We start from the raw sequence: 20,808 nt of genomic DNA on the forward strand, positions 1-20,808 counted from the left end.
AACACACTTTCCCCCTTTAGAATTGTGGGAGTACCATCACCACACGGACTGCAGCAGTTCAAGAAGGCAGCTCACCACCATGTTCCCAAGGGAAATTAGGGATGTGCAATAAATGCTGGCCTTGCCAGTGACACACACATCCCATGAATAAATAAAAAAGAAAAGCACTACAAGCTGAGCCCAATCTTGTGCTCACTGGATGTTCACACATGCAATTTCCAGCCATTAGAAGTGCAATTGTGGTTAACTTTCCCTTCTATTTGCATAGGCCAGTTGCATTGCCCTCAGTAAGATCATTGAACTTAGCACAAACCTCAGACCGTCTGGTCGGTTTGACTCAGTACCACATCACACACTGCATTTACCTACTAGTCCACTGAGGAAGCTTCATTGGCATAAAGCTGTATCACTGTTTGGTTTTGTTGTGATACGATGAGTGATTTACCCTCTTCGAGGACCACTTTGGATCTGTGAGATCAGCTGTTAGCGCCAGCAACAAATAAGTAAAGAGGGCACGACACTTTGTGGCTTAATCACATCCCCAATTAAGAAGCACGCACCACATTCTGTGACTGCAGCTTTGAATGACTGCCAAGATGAATGTTACTCATAGCAACCAAAGCAATCTGCCACAACATCTAGCCCGACACACAGCAATGAGAAATTAAAGAAATTATGAAACTGTTCAACTGCGATTCACCAAGGCTTTGGAAATTCTCCACATATGGAAAATAAATCATTTTAATGTTACATTGGTAATTTGAATACAAAATTGCACACAGTGTTTAAAAATACACCTCCCTCACAACCTTGGCATTGCTGAAGATTTCTCTGGTGATGTGCACTTTCCATGACATTTAACATTTCATTCATTACCGACTGCAAATATTATTCATTACATTTTTTTAAAAATGGCCTGATGTTTAATTCTCATGATATTAAAGCCATTTCACAAAAAGGCAAGTTTGCCTCTTTCAAGCCTTGAAGGAGGGTTCCATTTCAGTTTAGCATGTACCCAAGCAGCACCCACTGCAAATTCATCTCCTTGTCTTGCTCCCTATTTCATGGGAAGATGCACCATGTGTAGACTGTATCCACGTTGGGCCCTGCCATTGTCCAGGACATAGTTGATCATTGACCAGTGAGCCTGGCCCATTGATGGGACCCAAAGAAGGAAATCTGTCACTGGAGGCTGTAATGTTTCCCACTTAGGTATGATCACTTAAATTTTCCCCACTCAAACCAGGCATTAAACCACATTCATCATGTTACATAGAATTACATAGAATATACAGTCCAGAAACTGGCCATTCAGCCCAACTAGTCTGTGCTGGTGTTTATACTCCACACGAATCTCCTCCCATTCCATCTACCTCATCTCAGCCTCTCAGCATATCTTTCTATTTCCTTTTCCCTCGTACTCGTCTAGTTCGCTTTTGAAATCATCTAAGCTATTCGCCTCAACCACTTTCTGTGGTGGTGAGTTCCAAATTCTAACATCTCTCTGAACAAACAGATTTCTCCTTATTTTCCGATTGGATTTATTAGTAACCGTCGAGTATTTATGGCTCCTAGTTTTGGATTCTCCGACAAGCGGAACAATTCTCTCCACATTTAATAAAAAGGCAAATCATTGCGGATGCTGGAAACCTGAAAATAAAATACTCGGCAGGGCAGGCCGCATCTGGTGCAATGTGGAGGCTGGTGGTGCGGAAGGTGAGGACAAGGGGAACCCTATTGTGGCTCTGTCGGGAGGGGAAGGGGCGAGGGCAGAAGTGCAGGGAATGGGACAGACAACCACGGTGGAGGGGAATTCTCAGTTGACAAAAAAGGAAGACATGTTGGAAGACATGTTGGAAGCACTGGTGTGGAAAGTGGCATCGTCAGATGTGACAGAGATGGAGAAACTGGGGGAATGGAATAGAGGCCTTACAGGAAGCGGGGTTGGAGGAAATGTAATCAAGATAGCTGTGGAAGTCAGTAGGCTGATGGTAAATATTGGCTGACAGCCTATCCCGAGAAATGGAGATAGAGAAGTCGAAGAAGGGATGGATCAAGTCAGAGATGCACCATGTGAAGGCGAGGAAGGGAAGGAAATTAGAAGCAAAGTTGATGAAATTGTTCAGTTCAGGACAAGAGCAGTGATACATTCATGAATGTACCACAGAAAGAGGTGTGGGAGGGGACCCAAGTAGGAAGGGAACAAAGAATGTTCTACATATCCCACAAAAAGACAGGCTTAGGTAGGACTCACAACGGGTTCCCATAGCAACATTTTTTATTTGACGGAAGTAAATGGAGTCAAAGGCAAAGTTGTTCAATGTGAGAACACGTTCAGCCAGGCGGAGGAGGGGTGGTGGGTGGGGACTGATTGGGCCTCTGCTCGAGGAAGAAGGGAAGGGCTTGCAGGCTGTCCTGGTGGGGTGTAGAGCGTCTGGCCATCCACGAAAAGGAGAGTTAGAGCCAGGAAACTGGAAAGTGGCGGAGGACGTCGGAAGGGTCTGGACAAGGGGAGAAAAAATAGAATCGAGATAGGAAGAGATATATTCCGCTTGCACCATCATCCCTTTTATCATTCTATCACTCCTGCCTTCCATCCAATCAAAGACCTCCCTTTTTGTGCTCCCCTCCCCCTCGACCTCCCTTCTGCCGATCACTGCCTCTCTCTCCCACCCCCCGCCGTGATCCTCGACCTCACCACCTCCCCACAAGCCCCGATCTGCAGCCTACTCCCCTCCTGATATCCGGGAACAATCCCTAAAGGTCCCTGGTTGTGGCCTCCTGCCGCTGGTTTTCCCAACCAACAGCTGGCCAGCCTGCCAATATGATAGTTGCCGGGCGGAAAATGGAGCTAAAAAATGATAACGAGGTCCTGCCGTTAAATTCGACAGGACCTCCACATTCCCGGCCTTGCCGGGTTCTTTGGCCGCTTTCGGCCTCCCCCCCCCCGCCACCCCCCCGCCCCATAAATAGCAGGGCCTCCGTTGCTGCATTGATGTGTTCTGCACACTTGCAATTGAAAATGCAGTGACTCCTTTCACTAACATCTGAATGGCAAAGGGCGCGATTGTTTTGATTGCATCATCATTGTTATTCTGATAAATCTGCTGTGATAGATTTCGCAAATAAAATTTCATGTAATGTGTTCAAATGTGTCACCTGCAAGATAAGAGAAAAGATGGATCACTCCTACTTACTTGTGAAAGTGATGTTAAATCCTCGAGCAGCTGTGGAGTGGTCTGTCAGGAATTCTAAACGTGATACGTGGCCACTGCTGGTCAAAGGAGAAGGGATTCTGTTTCCGGAGAAAGTTCCCAAGACAGGCGATTCAGGATTTAACCCGTCCTTCACAGAAACAAAGTCAAACTGTGGCTCAACGTCAAAATCATTGAAAGCCAAGTGAATCCTGCTTTCTGGCTTTGTAATAATCAGCCATACACAATGCATATGGTTCCCATAATCTTCCGGGTAGTTGGGGGATAGCAGAACACCAGATTGAGTTGTAAAATTGAAGAAGCACGAGACTGAAAACAGAATGAAATATTACTGTAATTTAATACTGAACTACAAAAGGCCCAAAATGAATGACTAATGAGACATTGGAGAATACTTGTGCATTCATATAACAACCGAGGATCTTAGCTGCTATTTGCTAAATAGCAAATTGCTAAGCCAAGGATCGATTGGACTAAAATTGTTATCGTCATGTATACCAAAATGTTCAGTCAGCTGAAATGAGATGACAGCTGGCAGGCAGTGATATTTGAACAGGAAAAAAAATCACAATAAAAATAAATATGTCATGGCAATTTTCAACTTCTTGTAAAGTAGTTACATTTCAGAGTGTGCTGCATGAGGGTAAGTTTACCAGATTAACGACTGTTGTTCACCATTTACCAAGGCCTCTTGGAATCATACAAGGTCTTGCCATCTCCTAGGTCATGATTCCTAACAGGCCGATTTCCAAATACTGCTTCACCAGTTTAATGTCTGCACCCGTGAGAATGCTCACAAGTTTCTGGAGCTGTTGAGTTGTGAGTGGCTTAGCCAGTCACGTGATGTTCGCAAGGTTCAATAAAACCCTAGACAGTTGGGGTCGGGGGATCCACAATGAGGCAGGTGGTTGTGAGCCTGGCGGATGAACCAACTAGTTCTTCATAGCAATGTGTTGCTATGAATTCTTAGGCAAAGAACCCATGAAGCAGATATATTACAATCTCTTTTACAGATACATCTCGCTACCCACCTATAAATCTTCCAACCTTTCTTTCCATTCTTGGAAAAAAGACTACTTTCCCCCTCTCCCCAGTCCCGCTCCCTCACCAGCACACTCAGTAACTCGTAACTCCTTCTCCTCTGCCCAGTCACAAACTGGCATTGCAATTCTTTGATCTGCTCAATGAGTGCTTTGCCAAGAACTTTCAATGCCCTCCTCGCACCTGATTCCAGTCGGCCTTCTACCTTGACAACAGCCTCAATTCCATGAGCTCCATTATTAGTCAGATATAATAATTCCTATTGGCATGCCTCAGCTATCCCTCATCAACATCATCTACAAGCATGGAGTTTGCTGCTTCATTTAAGTTCTCACCACCCAACTCTGCCATCGCCACTGACTCTGAGGACTGCATTGAGCGATATCAGCTTCTAAATGAGATAAATTTTCTTTTTGCTCAACATCGATAATACTGCAGCCAGTTCATTGAATCCTTTCCAAAGTGTTTCTGGCTCCAACTCCATTAGCTTTGATGCATTAGAAAAAAACTGAATTCCCCCAGTAACTCAAATATATATAAGCAATGCATTAAAATGGCACAGTAGTCCTTTTAAGTATGTCACATTCAAATGATCTAGTAATTCGAATCAAGCGACTTCAAATTGATAGTTGTAGACAGTGTGCAGGAACTGAGTGGTACACTGCAGGAGAAACTAGCCTTTCACAAAATGTCGTCACAGGTTTATTTGTGGTAAGTTGCTCATTGATTCAAGCAATTGCCATCCTTTAATGACACAGTCTAGACTCCACTGTCTCCTTTGGCAATGCAGCCAAGATTGCTAGATTAAACTTTTAGTGGTAGCCAGGGAATAGAATTTAAGTTCAGGTTTACATCCTTAACTCTCTACCAGGTCAACTTGGGAAAAATAAAAATATAAAGGTTTTTTTTTAAAACAACTGGAAGATGAAGAGAATTACAGGTTCAAACCACTTACACACACAGCTTGGTTTCTTGGCTGACCATTGGTTATTTTTCTGGCAGGTGATAGTTTTTTGGCCAACAAGTTCAAAAGCAGGCAAGCATTCAAATCTCAAAATGTCACCATGAAGGAAGCTTTTGCCCTCTCGTTTTCCATAGGCTGGCGTTCCAGGATCACTGCAGGTTCCTTGTTCTATCTCTGAAAGAAAGATGTTTAAGAAAAACAGAACATATATTTATATGGAAGAAACCATCACCAAGGCCTAAATAACATTACTTGAAACTTGCACCTTCATTTAAGGTAGCCCAGAGTACAAAATGGAGATGCTTCAGTTAAAGTATGCTCCTCTCTGCCCATAATATATCCAAAGTTAATCAGATTTCCAACCTGAATATTCCATCATCTGTTGGGACAATGGTCTCTTTCCTTCCCTCCCCTACAAACAAAAAATCTCAGTGGGCCAGAAACAGTTGGTCAGAACATCAGGATAAGACTTTTAAATTTGTGACTCTCCTCATTATACCAAGACATCTGGCCATCTGAATATATTATATCTGCATTCATGAAGAATTGGCCTGATTTCAGTTCATGGATGAAGTAAGCGATGTGCAGGAATTTGTCAATTACAACAAGCAATTTTACTTCAACTTTACACTTAATCCCGTGAAGCCATAACAGGTCTATTCTTAACAGATAACCCGACATAGCATCTTGAATCTTTGCCGTTCAGCAAGAATTGTTAGTATTTGAAAATGGGTAGCACGATCCTTCTCATTAATTTGAAAATACAGAGACTCTACAACATATGGTTGTTCGTTACAAGCCGCGGGATATACTTATTCTAATTGATCCCAGGATGATGATATGAATCTAGCAAAAAACTGGTTCAAGTAAAACCTGTTTCCCCTATAATGAGAACTTCAGTTGTGTCACGTTCTGATCCTGTTCAGGATAAATTGTGGCACTTTATCGAATTATTGAATGTTACAGCACAGAAAGACCATTAGTCTCACCCAATTCACACTGGTGTTATTCTTCACTTGAGTCACCGAGTTTAATCCTACTCTCCTGCTCACACGCTGTTCTCTTTGATATTGCTTTTCAGCCAACTATCTAATTCCCTTTTATAGAATTTCTGAATTCTATCTCAACAAGTTTATGTTGGAGAATTTCAAATTATAAATATACATAAAGATTTTTTTTCGAACCCCGTTAAATATTTATGATTAATTTAAATTTGTATGCTCTCGTTACTGTCTCACTGACCAGTGGAAACAACCTATCATTATATTAACTTTATTATAACTTTCAGTATCATTATAACCCTTTATAATCTTAAATATGTCTATCAGGTTATTCCTTAACCTTCTCAGCTCGAGAGAGGAAACCCTAATTTCTCCAGGGACTCGCCATAACTGTAATCCCGAATCCAACTATATCTTTTTCATTGCTTTTATATCCTTCCTATAATGGAGCACGCAAAACTGTACCCAATACTCCAGCAACAACTTAGCTAAGGTCGTGTACAAGTTCAACATTTCCTCCTTGCTTTTGTATTCTATGCTTCAAGCGACAAAACCATAGATTCTGTTTGCTTGTTTTATGGGCTCATCTATTTGTGTGCTTTAATGACGAGAGTTTCTGCACTCCAAGGTCAGCTCGTCTATTCTAATTAAAATCTCACTATTTAATGGGGCAGATTTTTGTGTGACGCTATCGGGCGGAAGGGGGATGGAACAATCTTCATAGATGGGCCTCATTACCATCCTGTCGATGAGCTGCTCACGTATTTAGAGCAGCTTGCTAGCAAGAGGGGGCCACAAATCCACCACAGGGCTCAGGCAGTGCAAGTACGTTGTGAGGCGGGCGCGGGGGTCGAGAACATCGCAGAGAATTGGACATCGGAATCATTTTTATCGGGCCATGAGGGACATTAATACTCCCTCGTTGCCTTTCTTGTCTCCCTTTGGTAGCTTTCCTAAACATATTCTTTTTTTTTTATCTTGGCTTTTACTTGTTTACCTGTTCGGCTGTGGTTCAGTGGGTACCACCCCCACCTCTGAGTCAGGAGGTTGTGGGTTCAAGTCCCGCTCCTGGGAGTTGAGCACAAAGAAATCTAGGCTGACACTCCAGTGCAGTGCTGAAGGAGTGCTGCACTGTTGTATGTGCCGTCTTTCGGATGAGACGTTATACCGTGCTCTCAAGTGGATGTAAAAGATCCCATGGCACTATTTCGAAGAAGAGCAGGGGAGTTATCCCCAGTGTCCTGAACAATATTTATCCCTCTATCAACATTTTTAAAAAATCAGATTATCCAGTAATTATCACATTGCTGAGTGTGGGAGCTTGCTGTGTGCAAATTGGCTGCCGCGTTTCAAACATTACAACAGTGACTACATTCCAAAAGTACTTCATTGGCTGTAAAGCGCTTTGACACGTCCGGTGGTCATGAGCGGCGCTATATAAATCCAAGTCTTTCTTTTTTTTATTCATCAATGAAAGCCCAGCCGTTGATGCATTCCTTTTTCTTTTTCCTGTCATGTACACTTTCCATCTCCTTGTTTAATTAGTTCCCATTTGTGGTTTCACTTGCCAATCTTGCTCTCCTGGTGCTGTGTTGGAGCACTTAGTGTGAAGCCTGCCAGGAGAGCCTTCCACCCAGACCAGGAACTGAGCTCCCAAACTTGCTTTTAGGCCTAACTATTGGCCACAGCCGGGAATACTGGAAGAAGTCTCAGTGCATCCTGGGCCTTAAAGGAGCCAGCACCATCAAAGCGGCAAACATGGAAACATAGAAATTTACAGCGCAGGAGGAGGCCATTGTGGCCCATCGTGTTCGTGCCGGCCGACAAAGAGCTACACAGCCCTCGGTCAGCAGCCCTGAAGGTTACATATGGACTGGAGGGTAGCTAATGTAATACCACTTTTTAAAAAAGGAGAGAGAGAGAAAACGGGTACTTATAGACCAGTTAGCCTGACATCAGTCATGGGGAAAATGTTGGAATCAATTATTAAAGACGAAATAAGAGCGCATTTGGAAAGCAGTGACAGGATTGGTCCAAGTCAGCATGGATTTATGAAAGGGAAATCATGCTTGACAAATCTTCTAGAATTTTTTGAGGATGTAACGAGTAGAGTGGACAAGGGAGAACCAGTGGATGTGGTGTATTTGGACTTTCAAAAGGCTTTTGACAAGGTCTCACACAAGAGATTGTTGTGCAAAATTAAAGCACATGGTATTGGGGGTAATGTATTGATGTGGATAGAGAACTGGTTGGCAGACAGGAAGCAGAGAGTCGGAATAAACGGGTCCTTTTCAGAATGGCAGGCAGAGACTAGTGGGGTGCCGCAGGGCTCAGTGCTGGGACCCCAGCTATTTACTATATACATTAATGATTTAGATGAAGGAATTGAGTGTAATATCTCCAAGTTTGCAGATGACACTAAACTGGGTGGCGGTGTGAGCTGTGAGGAGGACACTAAGCGGCTGCAGGGTGACTTGGACAGGTTAGGTGAGTGGGCAAATGCATGGCAGATGCAGTATAATGTGGATAAATGTGAGGTTATCCACTTTGAGCGCAAAAACACAAAGGCAGAATATTATCTGAATGGCGGCAGATTAGGAAAAGGGGAGGTGCAATGAGTGTCATGGTACATCAGTCATTGAAAGTTGGCATGCAGGTACAGCAGGCGGTGAAGAAGGCAAATGGTATGTTGGCCTTCATAGCGAGAGGTTTTGAGTATAGGAGCAGGGAGGTCTTACTGCAGTTGTACAGGGCCTTGGTGAGACCTCACTTGGAATATTATGTTCAGTTTTGGTCACCTAATCTGAGGAAGGACATTCTTGCTATTGAGGGAGTGCAGCGAAGGTTCATCAGACTGATTCCCAGGGTTAGGGTTAGGGTTAGGGTTAGGGCTGGACTGACATACGAGGAGATTCTGGATCGACTGGGCCTTTATTCACTGGAGTTTAAAAGGATGAGAGGGGATCTCATAGAAGCATCTAAAATTCTGACGGGACTGGAGAAGTTAGATGCAGGAAGAATGTTCCCAATGTTGGGCAAGTCCAGAACCAGGGGACACAGTCTAAGGATAAGGGGTAAGCCATTTAGGACTGAGATGAGGAGAAACTTGTTCACTCAGAGAGTTGTTAACCTGTGGAGTTCCCTACCGCAGAGAGTTGTTGATGCCAGTTCATTCGATATAGTCAAAAGTGAGGTGGATGTGGCCCTTACGGCTAAAGAGGTCAAGGGGTATGGAGAGAAAGCAAGAAAGGGGTACTGAGGTGAATGATCAGCTATGATCTTATTGAATGGTGGTGCAGGCTCGAAGGGCCAAATGGCCTACTCCTGCACCTATTTTCTATGTTTCTATATCCTATAAACAATGAACAATGGCGGAAAGGTAAAGAGCACCCGGCCCAACCAATCCGCCCCACATAACTGTGACACCCCTTACACGGAAACATTCTACACTCCACCCCAACAGGAGCCATGCGATCTCCTGGTTAAAGCTCTATTGGAGGCGAGGAGGAATATAGAAAAGGCCAGAATCAGAGGAGCAGATAGTCTGGGGAGAGTGTTGTCGAGCTGGTAGAGATTCCAGGAATATGGAGGAGAAAGGCAATTTTGGGATTTAAACATGAGGATGATCACTTTAAATCGGAGGTACTGGGAGACCGAGAGCCAATGTAAGTAAACAATTACAGCAGTGATGGGTGAGCAGGACTTGGTTTGGGATATGATATTGGCAGCTGTTCTGGTGTTTCGTAAGGAAATTAAAGATTCCGTGGAATTATTCCAAGAATAGCACGGTGTGCTGCAATGTTCGCTCTGATATTGTTTGGCCCTGCGTGGCCCCTTTAAGTGGCTGCACGGGCCATTGAAAATATCACAATGGTTTTACGCATTGAAAAGCCGGCAAGCTGGCTGCACAGGTATCCTGGAGCACTGCGCAGCCGCGCAGCTTACGGGGAACATTGGTATGCTGGATAACAGTCCCCTTCAAGAAACCGCAGTTTGCATGGGCTGAAGTTTATGGAGGGTGGAGAATAGGAAGCTTGCCAGAAGAGCCTTGGATTGGTGGGGTCCGGAGGCAAAAAGGCATGGATTAGGTTTTCAGCTGCAGATGGGCTAAAGCAGGGGTGGAGACAGGTGATGTTACACAGGTGGAAGTAGTTAGTCTTTGCGAAGGAGAGTTATGTGGGGTAAGAAGGATGGTGAGATGCAAACAGTCTAGTTCAGCCTGAGATAATGGCTGTGGAGGTGGTGGAAGGGGTGGCAAGGGAATGAAGATAACAGTTTCAGTCTTGTGAATTGTGAATCATCGAAAACTGGGGATCACACAAGCAATCTGACAATAGAGAGGCAGTGGAGGAGTCAAGATGTTGTGGAGAGGTAGAAATGGGTGCCATCAGTGGACACGTGGAAGCTGACCCATGTCTGCAGGTGATGTCACCAATCAGGAAGAGGAGGGGAACAAGGACAGAGCCTTGGGGGACTCCAGAGGGAATGGTGCAGGTGCAGGAGGAGAATCCATTTCAGGAGATATTCTGGTTATGATCAGATAGGTAAAAGAGGAACCAAGTGAGGCCATCTCACCAAGCTAGACAATAGAAGAAAGGAGGCTGGAGGAACATGGTGTGGTCGACCATGATAAAGGGTGCAGAGAGCTGGTGGGGGACAAGGTGAGACAACGCACCATGGTCACAGATACAGTGGATGTTATTTTTGACTTTGGTTAGGGCTGTTTTACTTCTGTTGCAGAGATGGAACCATCAAATACAACACAGCGCTGTAATCACCAGAATAAACAACAATTTAATTATTGAATCTGCCTTCTTAAACCATCTGTTAATAATTAAAGCGAAAGCATTAAATTGAAGTGATCTCTGTTATTAATTGCACAAAAGAAAAATGATCAATCAATTCCCAATTGACTGATTAATTGTGTTAGCTTTTAATTAGTCTACTCATGGTACATAAATAGCCACCGTTAAACATTATAATACAACCACATGGCATAAATAGGCCAATTAACTGTTAAAATGCAAACAAAAACCCCATTTCCCATTATTGATGAGAAAAAGTGGCTGATTCCAGCCAGATTAGACTGGAAATTCTGGCAATGCATTCCCTTGAACATAAACCTATTTCCATACCACCACAATCCATCCCGAGACCACCACTTTCAGCTGCTATCTGTTCAAAGTCTCGGGGTCGGGGTCATTTCAATATTTTGGATAGGCAACCGAACCTTTGCCAGCACAACTGGTGCGCTTGCTAGAGGCTCGGAGGTGTGTGAGTGTAGCTTGGAGATACAGGCCTGGATTTTAATGGGGAAAGCGGGTTGGGGGCTAGAGTGAGAGGCCAGCTGGCTCCGGGTGGGTAGGCCTGCGCCACAGAGGAGGGAGGGAGCGTCCGTGTGGGGGCCGGATCGCTAAGTGGATCCGGGGGGCAGAGTCGGGCAGGGCCGTGAAGAAGATCGGGAGTCAGGCCGGGCCATTAAGAGGATCGTGGGGGGGGGGGGGCAGAGGATCAGTGTGGGAGGGGGTGGCGGGATAGAGGGTGGATTATCAGGTAGGGTGAAGATCAGGGCCCGCCTCTGCATCATCGGTGGGGTTGGGAGTCTGGGAAGGCGATCGGAGGCCTCGTGACGGGGTCTCCAATCGCGGTGGGGGGGGGGTGGGCGTGGGTTAGGCAGGGCTACTGTATTCAGGAGATAAGTGTAAAGGCACTAACCTCCTGGATGCAGTTGTCCTCACCTTGCTGTAGCAGCCGGATTTTACAAAGTGTGTAAAACCTGACCAGCGACAGATTAAAAACAAAATGGAGGTTAAAGAGGCTTCCACAGCCTTGTTAAAATATTTAAATTGACGTCCCGCCTCCTGGCAGCGGGTTGGCTGCCTGCCCTCATCAAAACCAGAAATGGGCAGGTTGGCGACGGGTTCAGGATTTTTAACAATTTAACTACGCCCCACGCTCCTAAACCACCCATTTATTTTAGGTTAACATTCCCCCCACACTCCCAAATGTTCCCGACTTGTTTCTGATCAGCGCTTCTTCCTGTTAATGCAATTGATGTAAGGAACTAATTAAATGAGACATTTCTTGGCATAAACACTCACCTTGTGTCATAGTCTTATAGAGCAGAGACAATGTGGTGCCTTGTGATCCATTACATTATTTGTTCCTACCCTAAAATACTGACCTGACTATCAGACATGGAAAACTTACTGCCCTATCTGATTCTGTGTTAAATGGCTTTGCCCTCAAAGCAGAATTTCTTATAAAAACAATTTTTAATATGTAAAAGGTACCTTGATAAAAATAATTGACAATAATACAAATCCAGATGATTTTTTTTAATTAATCAAATTATTTATGGTAGATTGTTATAGTTTTATTGTTGTGCATTTTGTCCTCTTCATGTGCTGAGAAATGAATATTGTATTCCACCTATGGCACCCAATGTCGGCATCAAATCTAATCCATGCTAGATGCGGTAAATAGAATCTCACACCATTGAAAGAGGCATTTCGACCCAATTTACCTTTTTTTTTTCGTTCCTGGGATCACTTCGCTCCGTCTACAGAATGCTGCTTATGATGCATGTAAGTTCTGTTTTGCAGCTTTAGGTACGCCTGGTGCTGCTCCTGGCATGCTTTTCTGCATTCCTCATTGAACCAGGGTTGGTCCCCAGGCTTGATCGTAATGGTCGAGTGAGGGATATCCATCATCATCATCATAGGCAGTTCCTTGGAATTAAGGAAGACTTGCTTCCACTCTTAGCATGAGTTCTTAGGTGGCACGAGAACCACAGTCTCTGTCAAAGGTGGGACAGACAATGGCTGAAGGAAAGGATGGGCGGGGAATCTGGTTTGCCGCACACTCCTTCCGCTGCATGCGCTTGATTTCAGCATGCTCTCAGCGACGAGACTCGAGGAGCTCAGCGCCCTCCCGGATGCACTTCCTCCACTTAGGGCAGTCTTTGGCCAGGGACTCCCAGGTGTCAATGGGGATGTCGCACTTTATCAGGGAGGCTTTGAGGGTGTCCTTGTAACATTTCCGCTGCCCACCTTTGGCTCGCTTGCCGTGGACGAGTTCCGAGTAGAGCGCTTGCTTTGGGAGTCTCATATCTGGCGTGCGAACTATGTGGTCTGCCCAGCGGAGCTGATCAAGTGTGGTCAGTGCTTCAATACTGGGGATGCTGACCTGGACGAGGACACTAATTTTGGTGTGTCTGTCCTCCCAAGGGATTTGTAGGATCTTGCGGAGACATCGTTGGTGGTATTTCTCCAGTGACTTGAGGTGTCTACTGTACATGGTCCACATCTCTGAGCCACACAGGAGGGTGAGTATTACTACAGCCCTGTAGACCATGAGCTTGATGACAGTTTTGAGGGCCTCATCTTCAAACACTCTTTTCCTCAGGCGGCCAAAGGCTGCACTGACACACTGGAGGCGGTGTTGGATATGCTAGGCCATGGGTTAACAGATTGTGGTGGAATACAATTCTGCTGCTGCTGATGTCCAACAGCGCCTCATGGATGCCCAGTTTTGAGCTGCTAGATCTGCTCTGAATATATCCCATTTAGCATAGTAGTAATGCCACACAACACGATGGAGGGTGTCTTCAGTGTGAAGACGGGACTTCGTTTCTGTAATGACTGTGCGGTGGTCACTGCTACCAAATGCTGCCGTGGACAGATGCATCTGTGACAGGTAGATTGATGCGGACGAGGTCAAGTAGGTTTTTTGTTTGTGATGGTTCTCTCACCACCTGCTGCAGGCCCAGTCTGGCAGCTAAGTCCTTCAGGACTCGGCGAGCTCAGCAAATCGTGTTACTACCGAGCCACACTTGATGGATATTGAAGTCCCCCACCCAGAGTACATTCTGTGCCCTTGCTACCCTCAGTGCTTCTTCCAAGTGGAGTTCAACATGAGTACTGATTCATCAGCTGAGGGAGGGCAGTAGGTGGTAATCACCAGGAGGTTTACTTGCCCATGCTTGACCTGAAACCATGAGACTTCATGGCATCTGGAGTCAACGTTGAGGACTTCCAGGGCCACTTCCTCTCGTCTGTATACCACTGTGCCACCACCCCTGGTGGGACAGAACATACCCACGGATGGTGATGGGTGAGTCTGGAACATTGGCTGTAAGGTATGATCCTGTGAGTATGACTATGTCAGGCCGTTGCTTGACTAGTCTGTGGGACAGCTCTCCCAATTTTGGCACAATCCCAGATATTAGTGAGGAGGACTTTGCAGGGTGGAGTGGGCTGGGTGTGCCATTGTCGTGACTGAAGCTGGTGCTAAGGTCGATGCCGGGTGGTACAACTGAGTGGCTTGCTTGGCCATTTCAAAGGTCAGTTAAGAGTAATAGAGCAGACCAGGTAAGAACGGCAGATTTCCTTCCCTAAAGGACAGTAGTGAAACTGATGGGTTTTTAACGACAATCCAATAGTTACACGGTCACCATTCCTGATATTAACTTTTTATTCCAGAATTATTTAATGAACTCAATTTTGATTCCCCAGCTGCTATGATGGGATTTGAACTCACGTCGCCAGATCATTAGTCCAGTGACATAACCACTATGCTACCGTTCCCGTTACCTGTTGATGTTAAATGTACTCAATTCTGTGGCTTATTTGGGATGAGCAGCTCGGATGGGTTTGACGGTGGAAATTGTGGACTGGTGAGCACAGAAGTGGAAAATCCTGGTCTCAGCATGTGGAGGACATATAGACAGGTACAGAGCACGCACAGCCCAACTCAGCATGTGTACATGCAGCATATGTAGCAAAGGAAGCATTGTAAATCGGTCAATCTTCCCATCAGTCATCAAGTCCCGATTGAAGCAGCAGTACTCATTACAACACAGTGTTAAAAAGAAGCTTGTGTAAGTACACTAGTTTTGAAATGGAAGCATCTATCAGTAATTAAGTCCCTGTCACTTAACAGTGCAAATACACACTCACTGTGTTCTGCAGTTAGACCTGTTCTAACAGCATTGTCTCCACTGGATCCCTTTCAGCTAAACACAGTGAGGCATATGTGTGCTAGCAACATGGTGATGGAGATGTAATCGAGAACAATTAATTTCCTGCTACGGAATGGCCTCTTTAAAAGAGATTTATACCAAGCTGTCGGGTGTTTAAGCATACTCCTGCACCAAGCTGTGCAATGATTGGTGTGTATTTCACAGACCATGCACCAAGCTGTGGACTGATTGGTGTGTTTATTATTAAAAGCAATGTCTCGTGCTGTGCACTAATGAAGGGATCATCCAAACCCAATTCGAAACAAACAGAACATTATTTTGGATCTCTTCCAAAGACCAGCAAGGCAATCACACTAATCCGGTGAAACGTTGATGCTCTTCTATACTGTAGGTTTCAGAGAGGAGCTGAAGCATTAAATATTTGCAACCACATCACTCCATTCTGTTCATGGTGATTAACCCCTTCATATCTGCAGTTTCAAGGTTGTTCTCACATGATGACGATTGATAAAATGCAAATCGATACTTAGATCATCATCATCATAGACAGTCCCTCGTATCGAGGATGACTTGCTTCCACGCCAAAAAGGGATGAGTTCACAGGTGTTTCAATGAAGGACCTAATATTCCAGATCCCAAACTACTTCTTCAAGGGTGGAAGATGCCTGTGCGTGGATTTTTTAACGTGGGGTGGTCGTTGCACACCAGCCACCACACGGGCTTGACAGAGCTAGGCCTTGGTCCAGTGGCAAGGATTACCCAAGACAATTGGAGACCAGCTCTGCTGCACAGAGCTAGCCCACGCACATGTCGCAGTGTGTGCTGCCCCTGGGTCCTCGCCTCTTCTGAGCCCCGAACTCTTGCCGCTCCTTCGCCCCTCCTGCTGTGCCTGCCCGCACTGCAATCAGCAACCTGGCTTCGCAGCCGTCGCCCTCCTGCAGCAGCACGCGCTGCTCCCTGCAGTGGTATGCCGCCGCACGCTGCTCCCTCCAATGGCCCTGGCCTGCTGATGCTGACTGGTGTGATAAATATGTAAAAACTGGGACAAATGTCCAAAATAACCATTCATGGTCTAAACTAAGCAGCAAAATACAACGAGCAAAGGTCTAGTTGCAAGAGATAGAAAAAATGATTGCTACTTTGAAACAAGTGCGCATCCGCAGCTGTTTTACGCGCTGCTTCCAATGCTGGGACCAGCTGCCCACTATGGAAATGAGGCAAACTTCACCGCAGGGCAGCCCAGAATACCAAACAGTTTGAAGTGGTCCTAGATCAGAAAGGAAGCATCGGACTTTCCCCTTGCAGGAGGTCGGATTTGCCACTTCAGCTTGCTGCGTCCTATAAGGCGCCAGCTTTGGCCCAGCAGTAACACTCCTGTCATTATGTGGAGCAGGAAAGACCAGCTGCAGGAGGGAGAAAGCAGCTGAGAGCGTCAGAAGGCAATTTTTTAAAAAGTTCTAAAGACAAGCCATTGCCATTCTATGCCATTGCTTTAAATTTAAAAAATCCTTTTAAAGCGTGACGACTAATGACGTGTTTTGAGCTGCACTGGTTTACAGAAGATACAGAATTGCACTGTGCAAGGCAGCTGAATTAACCGGTACAGTTGCAACTGAAGGAGCGCCAGGTTAATGGCTCTTTCTCTCGTGATTCGAATCCAGCTCCCTGATACTGTTGAACACGGTAATGGTTCAATGCTAATTCCACATTTGTAATCACCAACACTCACTTGCTAAATAAAAAATACTCCTGGAAAAAAAACCTCACCGCAGAACTATAAGAAAATGGGAGAAAGATGTTCCTGTTTAGAATGTTTTGTTAATGAAGCTCTGATTGGTGGAATGAACAAGTCAGAATGTGAGACATGATATTTGACAGCACACAAGGCCACGAGGCTCCGTGTAAGGCCTATTTAAATAATTGTTCCGAACTCTCCCTGGCAACAGGGACTGAATCAGTCAGCCCCGATGACCCTCAATGTGTGTCACAGCACACAATGAAAGGTGGGTGGGAGTTATGCAGATTAGCCTCTGTCATTACAGTAAGTGACTGTGGCTTTACATTAGCTTGATTCTGAAGCTGATTCAGGAGAGATTACATCTTGTATTTTATTATGTATTAGCTAATTTGGTTACTGCTATTGAGGTATTTTATCATTGCAGATTGGTCAGTTGTGGAGTTGTTTTTAAGCTTATTCATACAATTACTTCTCAGTCATTTATGTTAATGCTAACCATTTCACCAATTGAACATGTCAACCTTCCATTCCCATAATTACATTACTTCTCTCTCCCTTATGGACCACACACACACACACACAGCACCACTCTGCAGCCGAGAGATGGGCAGACAATTTACATAAAGTCAAAAAGGGGGTTGGCACTTTACTGCAGGACAAGACAACAATTTATTTATACATACCCCGACACGACAACATTGAAACCTAACTGACCAACAGCTTAATAAAGCTGACACAGTTCTCCAAACATGGGCCTGAATTTAAGGGTGTGACAGATGAAAAAAAAAATACACTGATAGTAAAGTGTGCTAAAGTCTTATGTTAACCTAACTTGTACATATACTCAACATGCTTACACTTGCATTGGAGGAAATAAATCTTAAATGCATGAAAGCTGAAGAGGGATACAAGTGTTGACGGCACAAGATTCATTTTCTAGGGGGATCTGGAATGCATGTACTCAGAAATTTGGGGTGAAATAGTTGGCACCCCTATGCAAATCTTAGGTCTGCATATTGCTGCTCCTTCACGTGAGGGAGGTGGAAGATGACTCAATGTACATTGAGCTGCCATTATGAAGAACTTATTATTTTCAATTAATGGTTTGATAAACCTATTTAAAACTTATGGTTCAGGTACGAAAAACAAATGTCAAAATTTCTTCTCTTTCCATTCAGAGGAGGAAATTGCCGTTGAACGTGTGGTGCATCACTTCCTTCCTTACCCCAAGACTACAGAGCCAATTTTCCTCCTGTGACTCCGACTGGGAGCCCAATGAAAGTATCAGGGATGTGCTGCGCCTATAAGAGGAAGAGTCCACTGAATGATCTTGGTCCATGCCTTGTCCCAGTGCAGGCCAATCTCCTGGCGGGACCTTGTGTAGAGATTTGGTGACTGGAAGCAGGAATACAGCTGCAGGCTAGAGATGCCAGCAGCAGCTATCCTGGTCACCGACTTCAGGCTTTCTGGTTGCTGCAAGAGCGCAACAGTCAGAAGGCCCTGCGGCTCTGGGAAGTGTAAAACTAAAACAAACTCGTACTTTCAAACTCTATGCATTTTCAGGGTGCTCCTGGAAATGGATCGTATGTGTAGGGTCTCAATGCAAGCCTCACAGCCAGCTTTATGTGGGACCTCTCCATTTGGCCCCCACCTGCCTCATTAACATTCAAAAACTAGGCTTTCACCTTCTACAGATAATGAAGCATTCCATGCTCACATGCAGAAAGACTTGGACAACATCCTGCCTTGGGCTGATAAGTGGCCAGTAACATTCATGCAATACAAGCACCAGGCAATGATCACCTCCAAAAAGAGAGAGTCCAACGACCAGCACTTAACAGTCAATGGCAGTGCTATTATCAAATCAGACACCATCAACAACCTGGGCGATCACCATTGACCAGAAACGAATCTAGACCAGCCACATAAATACTGTGGGCAGGATTTTGGGCTTTTTGGATTTCGGGGCATTAATCACGGCGGGGCGTTAAAGTTAGCGCCTGAAAATAGTTTGCGTCTCCGACTGCAAGTTTCAGCGAAAATGTAAGTTGGAGGAGTGTTGGCGTTATGTCAAGCGTTACACAACAGACTTTGTGCACCCGAGCCGAAACTTGCGATGGTAAATAAGTTTCATTGTTGTTTAGTGCCTTGCAACATAACATAGAAACATAGAAAATAGGTGCAAGAGTAGGCCCTTCGAGCCTGCACCACCATTCAATAAGATTATGGCTGATCATTCCCTCAGTACCCCTTTCCTGCTTTCTCTCCATACCCCTTGATCCCCTGAACCGTAAGGGCCATATCTAACTCCCTCTTGAATATATCCAATGAACTGGCATCAACAACTCTCTGCGGCAGGAAATTCCACAGGTTAACAACTCTCTGAGCGAAGAAGTTTCTCCTCATCTCAGTCCTAAATGGCCTACCCCTTATCCTAAGACTGTGACCCCTGGTTCTGGACTTCCCCAACGTCGGGAACAATCTACCCGCATCTAACCTGTCCCGTCCAGTCACAATCTTGCATGTTTCTATGAGATCCCCTCTCATCCTTCTAAACTCCAATGTATGAAGGCCCAGTTGATCCAGTCTCTCCTCATATGTCAATCCAGCCATCCCGGCAATCAATCTGGTGAACCTTCGCTACACTCCCTCAATAGCAAGAACGTCCTTCCTCAGATTAGGAGACAAAAACTGAACACAATATTCCAGGTGAGGCCTCACCAAGACCTTGTACAACTGCAGTAAGACCTCCCCGCTCCTTTGCTCAAATCTCCTAGCTATGAAGGTCAACATACCATTTGCCTTCTTCACCGCCTGCTGTACCTATATGCCAATTTTCAATGATTGATGAACCATGATACCAAGGTCTCGTTGCACCTCCCCTTTTCTTAATCTGCCGCCATTCAGATAATATTCCGTCTTCGCGTTTTTGCCCCCAAAGTGGATAACCTCACATTTATCCACATTATACTGCATCTGCCATGCATTTGCCCACTCACCTAACCTATCCAAGTCACCCTGCAGCCTCTTAGCATCCGCCTCACAGCTCACACCGCCACCCAGTTTAGTGCCATCTGCAAACTTGGAGATATTACACTCAATTCCTTCATCTAAATCATTGATGTAAATTGTAAAGAGCTGGGGTCCCAGCACTGAGCCCTGCGGCACCCATTAGTCACTGCCTGCCATTCTGAAAAGGACCCGTTTATCTCAACTCTCTGCTTCCTCTCTGCCAACCATGTCAGTATATTACCCCCAATACCATGTGCTTTGATTTTGCACACCAATCTCTTGTGTGGGATCTTGTCAAAAGCCTTTTGAAAGTCCAAATACACCACATCCACTGGTTCTCCCTTGTCCACTTTACTAGTTACATCCTCAAAAAATTCCAGAAGGTTTGTCAAGCATGATTTCCCCTTCATAAATCCATGCTGACTTGGACCGATCCTGTCAATGCTTTCCAAATGCACTGCTATTTCTTCCTTAATAATTAATTCCAACACTTCCCCCACTACTGATGTCAGGCTAACCGGTCTATAATTACCCACTTTCTCTCTCCCTCCCTTTTTAAAAAGTGGTGTTACAATAGCTACTCTCCAGTCCATAGGAACTGACCCAGAGTTGATAGACTGTTGGAAAATGGTCACCAATGCATCCACTATTTCTAGGGCCACTTCCTTAATACTCTGGGATGCAGACTATCAGGCCCCGGGGATTTATCGGCCTTCAATCCCATCAATTTCCCTAACACAATTTCCCGCCTGATAAGGAGATCCTTCAGTTTCTCCTTCTCACTAGACCCTCGGTCGCCAAGTACTTTCGGAAGGTTATTTGTTTCTTCCTTCGTGAAAACAGAACCAAAGTAT

At 45.0% G+C, this 20,808-nt stretch overlaps 1 protein-coding gene across 1 annotated transcript in view; it reads right to left on the bottom strand.

Annotated features, from left to right (window-relative positions):
* The window catches only part of csmd2 (CUB and Sushi multiple domains 2), a 778,395-nt gene that overhangs the window by 596,114 nt on the left and 161,473 nt on the right, over positions 1-20,808 (bottom strand). Inside the window, exons 8-9 of the mRNA XM_070898713.1 lie at positions 5,212-5,394; positions 3,198-3,524 (exon numbers count right to left, since the gene is read on the bottom strand). Coding sequence (XP_070754814.1) covers positions 3,198-3,524; positions 5,212-5,394 — 510 coding nt within the window. The remainder of the gene's footprint in view (positions 1-3,197; positions 3,525-5,211; positions 5,395-20,808) is intronic.

This window comes from Pristiophorus japonicus, chromosome 14, assembly GCF_044704955.1.
Source record: "Pristiophorus japonicus isolate sPriJap1 chromosome 14, sPriJap1.hap1, whole genome shotgun sequence".
In the NCBI taxonomy this organism is placed as follows: domain Eukaryota; kingdom Metazoa; phylum Chordata; class Chondrichthyes; family Pristiophoridae; genus Pristiophorus; species Pristiophorus japonicus.